Source organism: Periophthalmus magnuspinnatus, chromosome 6, assembly GCF_009829125.3.
Source record: "Periophthalmus magnuspinnatus isolate fPerMag1 chromosome 6, fPerMag1.2.pri, whole genome shotgun sequence".
NCBI classification, from domain to species: Eukaryota; Metazoa; Chordata; class Actinopteri; order Gobiiformes; family Gobiidae; genus Periophthalmus; species Periophthalmus magnuspinnatus.
In genome coordinates, this window is record NC_047131.1 from 322,896 (window position 1) to 337,515 (window position 14,620).

Sequence of the window (14,620 nt, forward strand, 5' to 3'; positions counted from 1 at the left end):
TTAATGCAGGCAAGTCATTTGTCATTTAAATAACTCTCTGACTTTGCTTTGTTTTGTTCAGTCACAAATTCAGACAAGTTGTCAGTTTTCACTTCAGAATAAACTGTTCAATCAACATTTATATTTGATGATATGTCATATATCAAATGAACCTTGCACTTGTGGTTAATGACTATTGCTTACTCATTTCTGTTATTCAAAAATTCTGTGAACATTGAACTCCCATGATGATATAATTCATGTTCAAATGTAATTTGCACTCAAGAGTATAATTACTTCTGTTTAAGAAAAAAACGTTAAGTGAATATTCAATTGCATGTGATATTCATGTTTCAAATGAACCAAAATGCATGTTTGGTTGTTGAAATTAAAATAAAAAAAGCAAATGTGAAACACAGAATGGCTTGCTAAAATGTGTTTAAATATATTGTTGCTCTATGTAATGAACGTCAGCCGAGGTCGGCCCCCCCACATTTGACCACATCAAATCCGGCCCCCTTCGTAAAAAGTTTGGACACCCCTGCTCTACAGTATCTACAGACTCTACAGACTGTACAGTCTCTACAGACTCTACAGTCTACAGTTTTTGCAGTCTCTACAGTCTCTGTAGTCTCTACACACTCTACAGTCTATACAGACTCTACAGTTTATTCAGGGTTTAAGTCTCTACAGTCTCTACAGGCTCTACACTCTCTACAGCCTCTAAGTCTCTATATTTGCTACAGTCTCTACAGGCTCTAAGTCTGTATAGTCTCTACAGTTCCTACAGGCTCTATAATCACTACAGTCTATACAGTCTCTACAGACAGTTTGTACAGACTCTACATTCTCTACAGTCTCTGCAGTCACTACTGTCTCTTCAGTCTCGACAGTTTCTAAAGTCTCTACAGACTCGACAATCTCTACAGTCTTTACAGTCTCTACAGTCACTACAGTCTCTACAGACTCCTCAGTCTCTGCAGTCTCTACTCTGTCTACAGGCTCTAAGTCTCTACAGTCTCTCTTGTCTCTACAGTGACTACAGTCTCTAATGTCTCTACAGTCTCTACAGGCTCTAAGTCTCTACAGTCACTACAGCCTCTATAGACTCTACAGTTTAAAGGTTTTACTAATTGTACAGTTTCTACAGACTCTGAAGTCTACAGTCATTATAGTCTCTACACATTCTACAGTCTCTACACACTCTACAGTCTCTATAGACTCTACAGTCTCTAGAGGTTCTATGGACTGAACAGTCTCTACAGACTCTACAGTTTCTATAGACTCTACACTCTCTACATGCTCTAAGTCTGTACAGTCTCTCCAGTCATTATAGTGTCAACAGTCTTCATAGTCTCTATACACTCTAAACTCTCTACAGGCTCTATGTCTCTCCTGACCCTCCTGTCTCTACAGGCCCTAAGTCTCTACAGTCTCGAGAGTCTCTACCAACTCTACAGTCTCTACAGTCTCTATAGGCTGTAAGTCATGACAGTCCCTACAGTCTTCACAGACTTTACAGTCTCTACATACTCTACAGTCACTACAGTCTCTACATACTCTACAGTCACTACAGTCTCTACAAACTCTACAGTCTCTACGGGATCTAAGTCTCTACTGTCTCTACCGGTTCTACACTCTCCACAGTCTCCACAGTCTTTACACACTCTACAGTCACTATAGTCTCTACAGTATCTACTGACTCTACAGACTGTACAGTCTCTACAAACTCTACAGTTTCCACAGATTCTACAATCTCTATAGTCTGTACAGGCTCTAGGTCTCCACATTCTCTGTCTCTGTAGTCTCTACACATGCTACAGTCTCTACAGGCTCTAAGTTACTCCCGACCCTACTGTCTCTAGAGGTTCTAAGTCTCTACAGTCTACAGTCTTTACAGTCTCTACACTCTCTGCAGTCACTTCAGTATCTACAGTCTCTACTCACTCTACAGTTTCTACAGGCTCTAAGTCTCTACAGTCTCTACAGACTCTAAGTCTCTACAGTCTCTACACAGTGTACAGGCTCTACAATCACTACAATCTCCATAGACTACAGTTTCTACATCCTCTAAGTCTCTACAGTCTCTACATTCTCTACAGGCTTTAAGTCTCTTCAGTATCTACAGTCTCTAGACCAGGGGTCACCAACCTTTTTTAACCTGAGAGCTACTTTATGGGCACTGAGTCATACGAAGGGCTACCAGTTTGAGACGCTCTTCTGAAATAACACATTTTCTCAGTTTGCCTTTAGTTATACATTATTAATAATGATAAATGATAATCATCTATGTGAACACACTGATCATGTTGCAAGACACTGATCACATTAATGATTTCTCAAAATAATTATCAACAATGAGCAAGGAGGAAAACAGATATCAGTATTCAGCACTTTAACTTTAATAATCTTAGTAATTGTAAAATTTCCAGATGACACATCACTACATCTCATAGGAAAAGTGTCCCATTTTCACTATCCATTGACAAACCTTTTTAACAAAGCATAAATAATATTCATTGCACCATGATTCATAAAGTTATCAATTATGTAATGTTAAAGAAAAATAAGCTACATGTTTTTAAATAAATCTCGGTTGCGTTGTGTGACTTTTTCACCGGTGTTGTGAAAAAAGCCTGTTGTTTACCCAAAGCTGCGTTTAGCTCTGGGCTTGTTCTGCCCATAGTGCGCGTCCCCGTGGGGAGTTAGTGTGGACTTTTGTGCAAGGTAGTGAAGTGTCCCTCCACATTGTGCCGCTTTGCCGTCACCACAGTCGCTCCGCAGATGAGATACGCGCAGGTTTCTTTTACAGTCTTAAATCGTTGTGAAAGTGATCTCTTTATTTTCTACCATGTTTTGGAGTAAGGAACTGCTTTCAGCACATCCTCACAGCGCTCGCGAGCAGAGCACTGGTTTTGTCACGCGCACAATACTGACCTTTGAAGTGAGTAGGTCAAAGTTCACCTTAACTTATCTAAACTTCACGTATAATGAACATATGTTTAAGATATTGTCATTTTTAAATCTATATAAATGCAAGGGTGATAAAAAAAAAAAATAGCAACAGAATAAAATAAAATTTTAGATGCAGCTCATTAGTGAGTTGTGCTATTTTTAGAACCGGTCTGCGGGCGACTCATGTGGGGCTTGGGGGCAACATAGGGCCCGCGGGCACAGGGTTGGTGACCCCTGCTCTAGACTCTAGAGACTGTAGATACTGAAGAGACTTAGAGCCTCTACAGTCTAGAGGTTCTAAGTCTCTATAGTCTCTTCTGGCTGTATGTCTCTACAGTCTCTACAGACTCTATAGACTCTACAGTCTCTACTGTCTCTACAGTATTTAAAGTCTCTACAGACTCTAATGTCTCTGCAGACTCTACAATCTCTACAGTTTCTACAGGCTCTACAGTCTCTACAGTATCTACTGGCTCTTAAGTCTCTACAGTCTCTACAATCACTACAGTCTATACAGACTACAGTTTCTACATACTCAAGTCTCTACAGTCTCTACAGGCATTACAGTCTCTGTAGTTTCTACACACTCTACAGTCTCTACAGACTCTAAGTCTTTACAGTCTCTACAGTCTCTACAGTCTTCACACTCTTTACAGTCACAACAGTCTCTACAGTCTACAGACTCTACAGTCTCTACAGGCTCTAAGTCTCTACAGTCTCTACAGTCACTACTGTTTCTACAGACTCTACAGTATCTACAGTCTCTATAGACTCTACAGTTTCTGTAGGTTTTACAGTCTCTACAGTCTCAACAATATCTACACTCTCTACTGACTCTACAGTCTCTATAGGCTCTACAGTCAATACAGTCTCTACAGACTCTACAATGTCTACAGGTTCTATAGTCTCTACAGTCTCTACAGTCTCTACAGTCTCTGCAGTCTCTACAGACTCTACAGTCTCTGCAGTCTCTACAGTTTCTACAGGCTCTAAGTCTCTACAGTCTACAGGTTTTACAGTCTCTACACTGTACAGTCTCTACAGGCCTTACATTCTCTACAGACTGTACTGTCTCTATAGTCTCTACAGTCTCTGAAGTCACCCCAGGCTCTGCAGTCACTACAGTCTCTACAGACTCTACAGTCTCTACAGTCTCTACAGTCTCTATAGGTTCTATAGTCTCTACAGTCTTTACAGTCTCTACAGACTCTCCAGTCTCTATAGACTCTATAGTCTCTACAGACTCTACAGTCTTTACAGCCTCTACAGACTCTACAATCTGTGTACAGACTCTAAGTCTCTACAGTCTACAGGTTTTACAGTCTCTACACTTTACAGTCTCTACAGTCCTTACATTCTCTACAGACTGTACAGTCTCTATAGTCTCTACAGGCTTTAAGTCTCTCCAGGTTCTGCAGTTACTACAGTCTCTTCAGGCTCTAAGTCTCTACATTAGCTACACTCTTTAGAGTCATTACAGTCTCTACAGTCTCTATCGTCTCTACAGTCACTACAGTCTCCACAGTCTCTATACTCTTGACAGTCTCTACAGAGTCTACAGTTCCTACACACTCCACAACACTATACCAGGGACGGGAGTTGAGAATTAGCTTTTGCTATAAACTCTATATGCATCACATCAGCTGCAATGTTCATGTTGTAACTATGTCAGATTGCATTGTCCCTGTCAAATAAATATATAAATAAATAAATACACTGTCCATGGAAACATATAGTTAGAAGACACAAACTATATATTTCAGGTGGGGAGTTATATTTGTATAGAGTAACAGATAAAAGTCCTACATTACAATGGACTCATGTGTTCTAATGTAGTTATCGCCTCAAAAATATACCTGAGGTTGTGTTTTGTTACATTTATATTTGTTTGAGTAGCATTTTGTTATTAGTCTGTCTACATCTCCAAAGCTCAAAATGCTCTGTTCCATCTTGTGATGTCATGAAGTGGAAGTTCTGTACTGAACCTTTAGTTCAGTACAGACTGTTAATTCCAGGGCTAAAATGATCCAAATTATTCTAGTCAAGATGTATGGAGTTTAAAAATGCGTCCTGTATTACCACAAGGTGGAACAAGTGTTTTCTATTTGAGAGAAGAACTCAGTCTAAATATGCATTGTCTGTGAATTAAACATTAGTGAATACAATAAAACACAACTCCAGGTCTGTTTGTGATGAGGAAACAAAATTAGAACAGATATCAGAGAATAGTGTCATATGGACCTTTAATAAATTACTATTCTAGGTCCAGGAATAGCATCTGGTGTAAAATCAAGATGCTAATCACACAAAATTTAATTGTGGTGGTGTGAGACACCAACAGCTCCAGCTTCAGCACCAATGATGGATTAGCATTAAATGAACTGCAGATTGTTGGTCTGTGAAAATGACCTTTTCTTAATCTGATCAAGACCACGACATAAACCAGTTACCTCAAATCTGCTTAAATATGATTATAACCACACAAGAACACATGCACACACAAGTCCATATACACGCACCCACGTGCGCGAGTCCACACCAGGCCTGATCAACATGGATGGGTTTATGAAACTATAGGATTAACCAGAGCACTACCAGATATGTGTGATATATGCAGCTGTTTACTGCAGTGTTCATCTATCAAAGGTGCCAGGATCATTGCCAGGAGGGGGGGCTTGAGGGGCCAATGCCCCCCATAGCTCCTTTAAAGATTTTTTCCCCATTTTCAAATTCAACACATCAAATCTCGACTCAAAATGTTCAAATGGCAAATGTTGAGTTCAAAATGAAACTAGAATAAAAATGTAAAAATCCATATTAGTGTTCAGAACAGAGACTCACTACATTTAAACTGGTTCAAAACAGTGACTCAGACATGGGGTTGGGGGGAGTCTTCCATTGTTAAAAGACTCTGTATTAACAGGTTATGTGAGCACCCACATTGAAAACCTTAGCACCTTCTTAGATTCTTCAACCAAAGAAGTCTGTCTCCAAACAAACTGTGTCCTCAGTGGGCCAAAATGAATCTTTCAAGTCGAGGCCCAAAAGACCCAAGAAAAGATCTGCAAAGATATTTACGGTCAAACCCTTCAGAAGCTTTTGTTGGGGGGGACATTGGTTTAAGTTTTCTACATCTCCACCACTGAGCTAAACAGTGTAAAATTCAAATCCAAAGGACGATATAGATGTTTTAAACAAATGATATAGATGTTTTAAACAAATGACTATAGTTTTGCTAAAGGACTGTTCATTCATGCTCTACACTAGAAATGAGCTTTATAGCCATGGCCGCCCTGGGGCCAACTGACAATTAAGTGGATGTCACTTCCTGCCAACAGCTTTCCAACCCCCACCATCAATAACACATAGATCAAGTGTCTTGCCAAAGGATAAACCAATAGTATCAGAGTTGGGATCAAACCGCTGGGCTTTAGCTTGTAATACCGGTCAACCTGCAAATGGTAGGGTCTTTTATACAGCACATTTCCATCTTCAAGGCTCAAAGAGCTTTACATAAAAGAACCACTCACCCATTCACACACTCATTCATACACCAGTGTACACCGGCACTAGAAACAAGGTGGGTTAAGTGTCTTGCCCAAGGACACAACAGCATTTATCTGTGGGAGCTGAAATGGCACCACCAACTTGTGGATCTGTGCATCTGACCACTCAAACAATGATGTTTATGTCAAGAGCAGAATTCAAACTGCCAACCTTCAGAGCAGTGGTCGCTCTAAGCTGACCTATTTCTGCTCTTGACATAAACATCATTGGTTGATGATGATGTTTATGTCAAGAGCAGAATTCAAACTGCCAACCTTCAGAGCAGTGGTCACTCTAAGCTGAGCTATTTCTGGCCCTGTGGCTTCAGGACTGTTCCGGACTTGTTGAAATACTTGCATCTGGGTAAACAGAAGCAGCTGAACTTACCTCGGTCGCATTGTCCTGGTCTATGCCCTGGAGCCCCTTGAACAGCAACAGTGGATACTGGAAACTGAGGAATGCCAAACAGGCGATTTGAGGAAAACTGGAGAAAAGAGAGAAGTATTTGTGGATCTGCAGAAAGAAAGAGACACATGAGACAGGTTCATCCACAGGCCACAGGAAGCACTTTCAAGAGGACTCAAACTCAAGGAGACTCGAAGTTATTTCGCTGTTTAAACTGGCAGAGGGGAGTACCCACATACATAGATTTTTTTGGAACTGCATCTCTCGTACTTAAGTAATTGAATTTGAAGTAACAGTACTATTACTCAAGTAAAATTTAGATGACTCCTTAAATTTAAAGTGACTTGAGCTTTGACAATAATGAACGTCGACAATATGAAATGAACATTTGTGTTTCTTGCAGCTCCTTCAGATATGATTTATTTTGGATCATTTTTGTGTACAGTGGTCTGTCGTTTATCGCAGGGGTTACATTATAAAAATAACCCACAATAGGCAAAATCTGTGAAATAGTCAGCTTTATATTTTACAATTATTATATATGTTTTAAGGCTGTAAACCCCCTAACCCACACTTTATACAAGTTTCTCAGACAGGCATTAAAATTTTTTCACATTCATTTTCACTCAAAATTCATCCATATAAAAAATTTGTTCAGGCTTATAACCCCCTTCCTCGATGATTGCTTTAAATTTCTTGTTCATGTATGCGTCTGCTCCAGCGGTATCCCCAGAGGCTGTCTCTCCGTGCAGAGGAACACTTTTGAGTCTAAAATGTTTCTGAAATATGTCAAACTAACAAACTGCTAGCGAACATTTATGTAAATTTGGCAAGCTGAACGCATTCTGTACTGTACAGGAGACACGGCACGGAGGAGATTGATTGACAATGCTCTACAGTCCCTTAGCCAATCAGTGTTCATAGGCTGTAAAAAAAGCATACAAAATTGCACACAAAAAATCCACAAAACAGCGAAGCCACGAAAGGTGAATCGTAATATAGTGAGGGACAACTGTATACATGCATAGTATAAGTAAATGGACAGAGCCTCCGTACTAGCCGCCACTGTGTCACCTCTCTCTGTAACTGCTGCTGTCTTAAAATGTTTGTATTAACCCGCTAACGTGTTTTTATTTCACTATTGTGTCTGTAAATCAATAAATGAACATTAATAACAGACAAATCAAGTGCCTTCTTTCCCCGAGGTCGCTCCCACTAGTGTTAGCAGCAGGCTTGATTGACAGCATTGCTAAGCGCCCACTCCTTGCTAAACCAACCGTGCGGGCGGGAAGGAGCGTTACCTTTAACAGCTTCACTCCAGATTGTCTCTTTGGTTGCTGTGATATTTGCTGTCAGAATTCCAAAAATTTAACTTGTCTCCAAATTGGCTGCTATAACATCATGATGTCACACTCACTGACCATTGCTGATTAAGACCAGCAGATGCTGGAACCAACGAGCTTGATTACACTTCTATGGACTGAGAGCTTGTGTCTGTTCTACTGTTGCTTTCCCATTCAAATAAGACCCAGAGTGTTTTCATAAAGACATCTGTCACCTGGGGGGTTTTGGGGCAGTCTATCTTCTGCCACACCAGGACTCCAAAGTGGGTCCACGACAGCAGACTGCCCAGAACATAGCCCACTTTATTGTGTAAAGTGCCACATGTCAGCAGCGGGTAGTACAGGCCGGGGTAGTAGAACACGCCCAGGATCACCCAGTTCTCTGCAAAACAATTCCAACTGCTGAGATGCGTTTGGGACTTTGGCAAAAGATTTGAGTCATTAACACAAACAATGTACAGCCCATGGATAGTGATAACACCATAACCTATAAACCCTTGAGCAAAGATTAACAAACTGAACAAACTAATTTACATTCAAATATGAGCGTCGTAAATACAACATTTGTATGCGCTGTAATTTTATTTCTTTTTTATTGAATGATTTGGGATTTCTGAGCATCAGTGATATCCTGTTTATATGGTATTTTATGTTAAATACCACAGCTTAAATATCTGTTTGTCATATGTACATGAATTCATATTAAAAGCCATTTGTATTTGATCATAATAAGAACAAAAAGTCTGTATTTCTGACCATGAAAGTGCTAGTTTAGTTAGACTCAACACGGAAACACTTGATCCACAAAGCTGCCTCCCAAACGTGCATATACAGGTATACTGTAATAGTAAAAAATGCCCAAAGTAATCCTGTTTGAGACTAAACAACTGCTTATATTAAAACTATTACTATTAGAAAAATTACATCCTGCAGCATCCACAGAGGGCACTATGTTCAGACTGTCTACAGAGGGAGCTGTGTTCAGAGCGTCCACTGAGGGAGCTGTGTTCCTCAAAAACATACCTGGTTCACCCTCAGTAAACCTCGAGTGTTCACAGAGGTAGCTGTGTTCAGAGTGTTCACAGAGGGAGCTGTGTTCACAGAGGGAGCTGTGTTCATAGCGTTCACAGAGGGAGCTGTGTTCAGAGTGTTCACAGAGGGAGCTGTGTTCAGAGCATCCATTGAGGGAGCTGTGTTCGGACCGTCCACAAAGGGAGCTGTGTTCAGACCATCCACAGAGGGAGCTGTGTTCAGATCGTCTACAGAGGGAGTTGTGTTCAGACTGTCTACAGAGAGTTGTGTTCAGACCATCTACACAGGGACCTGTGTTCAGATCGTCTACAGAGGGAGTTGTGTTCAGAGTATCCACTGAGCAACCTGTGTTCTGAGGGCGCTGCGTTCACAGAGGGCGCTGTGTTCAGAGTGTTCACAGAGGTAGCTGTGTTCAGAGCATCCACAGAGGGAGTTGTGTTCAGAGCGTCCACTGAGGAAACTGTGTTCAGAGCGTCCACAGAGGGAGCTGTGTTCAGACCATCTAAAGAGGGTGCTGTGTTCAGAGCGTTGACAGAGGAAGCTGTGCTCAGAGCGTCCACTGAGGCAGCTGTGTTCAGAGCGTTCACAGAGGGAGTTGTGTTCAGTGCATCCACTGAGGGAGCTGTGTTCAGTGTCCACTGAGGATGCTGTGCTCAGAGCATCCACTGAGGGAGCTGTGCTCAGAGCGTTCACAGAGGAAGCTGTGATCAGAGCGTCCACTGAGGGAGCTGTGTTCAGAGCATCCACAGAGGGAGCTGTGTTCAGACCGTCTAAAAAGGGAGCTGTGTTCAGACCATATACAGAGGGTGCTGAGTTCAGACCGTCTAAAGAGGGTGCTGTGTTCAGAGCGTTCACAGAGGAAGCTGTGCTCAGAGTGTCCACTGAGGCAGCTGTGTTCAGAGTGTTCACAGAGGGAGCTGTGTTCAGTGTCCACTGAGGGCGCTGTGTTCAGAGCATCCACTGAGGGCGCTGTGTTCAGAGCATTCTCAGAGGGAGCTGTGTTTAGAGCGTTCACAGAGGGAGCTGTGTTCAGAGAATCCACTGAGGGCACTGTGTTCAGAGTGTCCACTGAGGGTGCTGTGTACAGAATGTCCACAGAGGGAGCTGTGTTCAGAGCGTCCACTGAAGGTGCTCTGTTCAGAGCGTTCTCAGAGGGAGCTGTGTTTAGAGCATTCACAGAGGGAGCTGTGTTCAGAACATCCACAGAGGGAACTGTGTTCAGAGCGTCCCCTGAGGGCGCTCTGTTCAAAGCATTCACAGTGGGAGCTGTGTTCAAAGCCGTGACAAAAGGCTGATTTCTTATTTGTTGTGCAATAAATAGATTTCTTTTGAGATTATTTCCGATTCTAATCCCAAGGATCCTGTTACATAAGAGCCACTGTGCCACTGGACTGGAGGATGTGTGTGTGAGGGGGGGGTCTTGGGTATCCCTAAAAGTTCAGTGTTTCATCCGGGGGCATGGGGGATTGAGCTTATTTCATAATCAGCAGATGTAAAACAGCACTCCTGGTCCTGATCCTGGTCCTGACCCTGGTCTTGACCCTGGTCTTAATGCTGGTCCTGACCCTGGTCCTGACCCTGGTCCTGACCCTGGTCTTGACGCTGGTCCTGTCCCTGGTAGGGATATATGATAATATTGTTAATCATGATAAAAAAGGTCTGAAAGTTAATTGTTCGTGGCATTTTTTTATATTTAATTTAATTTTTTAATTGTGATCACACGATTATATTTGCTTTTACAGCACACTTGTTAGTTCAAGTGCTTGTCTACAAGGGGGCCCTCTGTCATAGCAATGAAACTTGTTAGCTTCTGTGCCTATTCTGAATTGGGGATGGTTCTTCATCACCGTCAGTCACCATCATAGCTAGTTGGCAGGCAGTAGATCTGGATCCCGATGACATATCCTCCACTCAAGAAGGTGAAGTCTGATGTGTGGAATTATGAATTTGAAAAACAAGACCAACAAGATGAGCCACCAATGTGCAGAGCCTGCCAAAAAAAAAAGATATAGCTCCAAGGGCAAACACCAGCAACTTATATGCACATTTGCAAGACAACCATCCTGCATTGTTTGACAAATTTGAGCCAAAAATATCCATCATAAGTAACATACCATGTGAACTATTGCATGTAGTTTGTGTTAGTTTGGATTTGTATGAATCCGTGTTTGTGTCGACTTTGCTATTGATAGGTTAGCGCTAGCTGAACAGCATTTTGCACATCCAATTGCACAGCTTGCTAGCAGCAATGCATGGTTTTACAACAATCATGAATTAATCTGAATACCTATAACCTCTTAGGACCTGGCGTCCACATATGTGGACAACACATTTTGGGTTGTCTAGGCCACAATACATTTTTTTTTCTCTACAAGATCCCGGTGTCCACATATGAGGAGATTATACTGCCTTGGTTTTATAATTATAAATATCGTTAATCACGATTATTTTGGTCACAATAATCATGAGTCTAAATTTTAATATCATGCCATCCCTAGTCCCTGATGCTGACCCTGGTCTTGACTCTGGTCCTGACTCTGGTGCTGACTCTGGTCCTGACCCTGGTCCTGACTCTTGTCCTGACTCTGGTGTGAAAAATATATTGTCAAAAATCAACATTTGCAGCAAAACCTGGATGTGTTTTTGTTATAATGTTAACTCTAAATTCACTTTGTCTTGTTAAAAGTCTATTTTTAGACCTGGAAGCTCGGTTGAAAATGAAAGCACTCTATAAAAGTGAGTTGTCATGATTACAATAGAACATTTAACCCCATCCCTGGACAAAATGCAGAGCTTTTAGTGAGTCCCAGGGGTCTCACGTTTATGCGCCGTTTGAGAGGTGAAGGGCAGAGGGTCGTCAGAAAGGAGCAGCCCAAACAGACGACACAGAAGGACTCCAAACACAGCGACTGCCAGCCCCTTGTGCTGTGTATGGTCCAGGAAGTTCACCGGGCTGAAGAATCAAGACACAGGCATTTAGAGCCTCCATGAGAACAAACAGAGCAACTCTTCATCTGTTTAAGCATTTCATCACAGGAATTTGATCATTTAAAGGGCCCATGTCACACTATTCTCCAATCTGTGTTATAATGTTGTTTTCTCATCTCAAATAGACCTGGAATTGTGTTTTGTTTCATTCACATATGTTTAACACACAAGCCCTGCATTTAGGTTGAGTTCTTCTCTCAAACAGAAAACACCCTTGTGATGTCATCATGTGGTAATGCAGGAAGTGCTCCACTGTGTTTTTAAACTCCACACACCTTCACTAGAATCATCTGGAGCCCTGGAATTGCCAATCTCTACTGAATTAAAGGTAAAATAATATATATATATATATATATATATATATATATATATATATATATATATATAGATATAGATATAGATATAGATATAGATAGATAGATAGATAGATAGATAGATAGATAGATAGATAGATAGATAGATAGATAGATAGATAGATAGATAGATAGATAGATAATACTTTATTGTCAGATCAGAGATCTGAAATTTGTCTTGCACATAAAACAGTGGCTCCGTTGCTACACATTAACATCACAACACATGCAACACAGACACTATACAAACATTAATTCAAGTGACATACATTTACTCACTTTCTAGCACTTTGATGGCTATGGATTAAGCTCCTTGTTTATTTTAAGGATTGACTGATAAACAAAAGAATGCTTCAGCCTAACCTTATTAAATCGTGGAACACTGAACAGATGGAAGCATTGCATATTTAAAAAAAGGAGCTGTTAACATGAAAAATACCACTTTATGACATCACAAGGTGGAACAGAGCATTCTGAGCTTTGGAGATGTAGATAAACTAATAACAAAGTGTTACTCAAACATGTGTGAATGAAACAAAACACAACTCCAGCTCTGTTTTTGGGGAGGTAATAGCAACATGGCTTAAAGCTCACAAGAGTCAGTTTAGTGTGATATAATCATATTCATGTTTTTTTCTTACTGTTATAGGCAACCTTTTACAGACCTTTTATTGTTCAAAATAAATATTACTTTAAAAATTTTGCTATGGCAATGAGCCTACATTTTCAACATTCAGAAGCCCATGGGATATTGTCACATTGCCTGTGTTGGTTTGGATATGAGCACATTTCAGATTACACTTTTGCGGTAGTCCACTCACCTGAGTAACCCCACCAGGCCTTTCTGTTTGTTGGCAGATCTGTTTTTTCGAGCTAAAATGGCAAGTATTAACATAATCACCACCTGGAATCACAAGGATAACTGTTAGCATGTATTAGCATGTGTTAGCATATGGGTTCACCTTGCACTAACAATGAAAGGACATGATAGCAGTGGTTATCTGCCCACACACATGCCTCCAGAATGCAGAAGACTTCACCTTTGACCTTTGAAATCACACGTATGGTGACTTAAAGGTGCAGTGCGGTACTTTTTCTGGTGGAAGTAGTATTATTGTTTTGTGTGGAATCAATAACAAGAAGTTTGCCTACATGATGCTGTAACATGATGTTTGTACCTGAACTCTAACCAAATGTGAGGGATATGTGTTCAGTTATTTTTATTTTATTAAGCAGTTGTTTACTCTCATGTTACACTACTCTCTGATCTCTGTTCTAATGTTGTTTCCTCTTCACAAACAGACCTGGAGTTGTGTTTTGCAAAATCCTACATATTTAGGCTGAGTTCTTCTCTCAAACAGAAAACACTCCGTTCCACCTTGATGATGATGCTATGTGGTAAAACAGGAAGTGATTTCACCCCTTATATTGCCATCTCTACTGCGCTAAAGGTTGAAGGAGCTGTTAACTTGAAAAGTACCACTTCATGACATCACAAGGTGGAACAAAACATTTTGAGCTTTTGAGGTGTAGACAGACTAATAATAAAGTGTTACTCAAACATGTGTGAATGAAACAAAAGACAACTCCAGGTCTGTTTTTGAGGAGGGAACAGCATTAGAATATGGATTAAAGCTCACAGTGTCAGTTTGTGTGATACAGGATCTTTAATTCTAACAAAAATAGGTTTGTCTTGAATGTAAACGATTGTCTGCTTAAATCCCTGTTAGTTCTCTTGTCTTCAGACTTGACCCACCTAAGGCCCATAGCTGTGTGGCATAAACAGGGAGATGCTGGTAAACTTACAGATATGGCGGTGATGCAGATGTGGTAGAGTTTGTCATCTGCCGTAGGATTGCACGGCGGAATGATTCTGAAACAAGACAAGACCCATGATCAGTTATTCTTTGTAACCCGATTTACTCTGCCACTCCACACGTCACTGTCAGCCACCATCAGAGCTGGAAAAATCCTGCTGTGGAGATTTGCATTTAAACGGATTGGATCAGCGTGACACAG

The 14,620-nt window shown here is 40.9% G+C and overlaps 1 protein-coding gene across 1 annotated transcript in view; it reads right to left on the minus strand.

The window, feature by feature from the left end:
• Window positions 1–14,620, minus strand: part of stra6 (signaling receptor and transporter of retinol STRA6) — a 49,633-nt gene that overhangs the window by 22,315 nt on the left and 12,698 nt on the right. Inside the window, exons 4-8 of the mRNA XM_033968782.2 lie at window positions 14,408–14,474; window positions 13,423–13,505; window positions 12,080–12,213; window positions 8,444–8,610; window positions 6,868–6,993 (exon numbers count right to left, since the gene is read on the minus strand). Of these exons, the coding sequence (XP_033824673.1) occupies window positions 6,868–6,993; window positions 8,444–8,610; window positions 12,080–12,213; window positions 13,423–13,505; window positions 14,408–14,474 (577 nt within the window). The remainder of the gene's footprint in view (window positions 1–6,867; window positions 6,994–8,443; window positions 8,611–12,079; window positions 12,214–13,422; window positions 13,506–14,407; window positions 14,475–14,620) is intronic.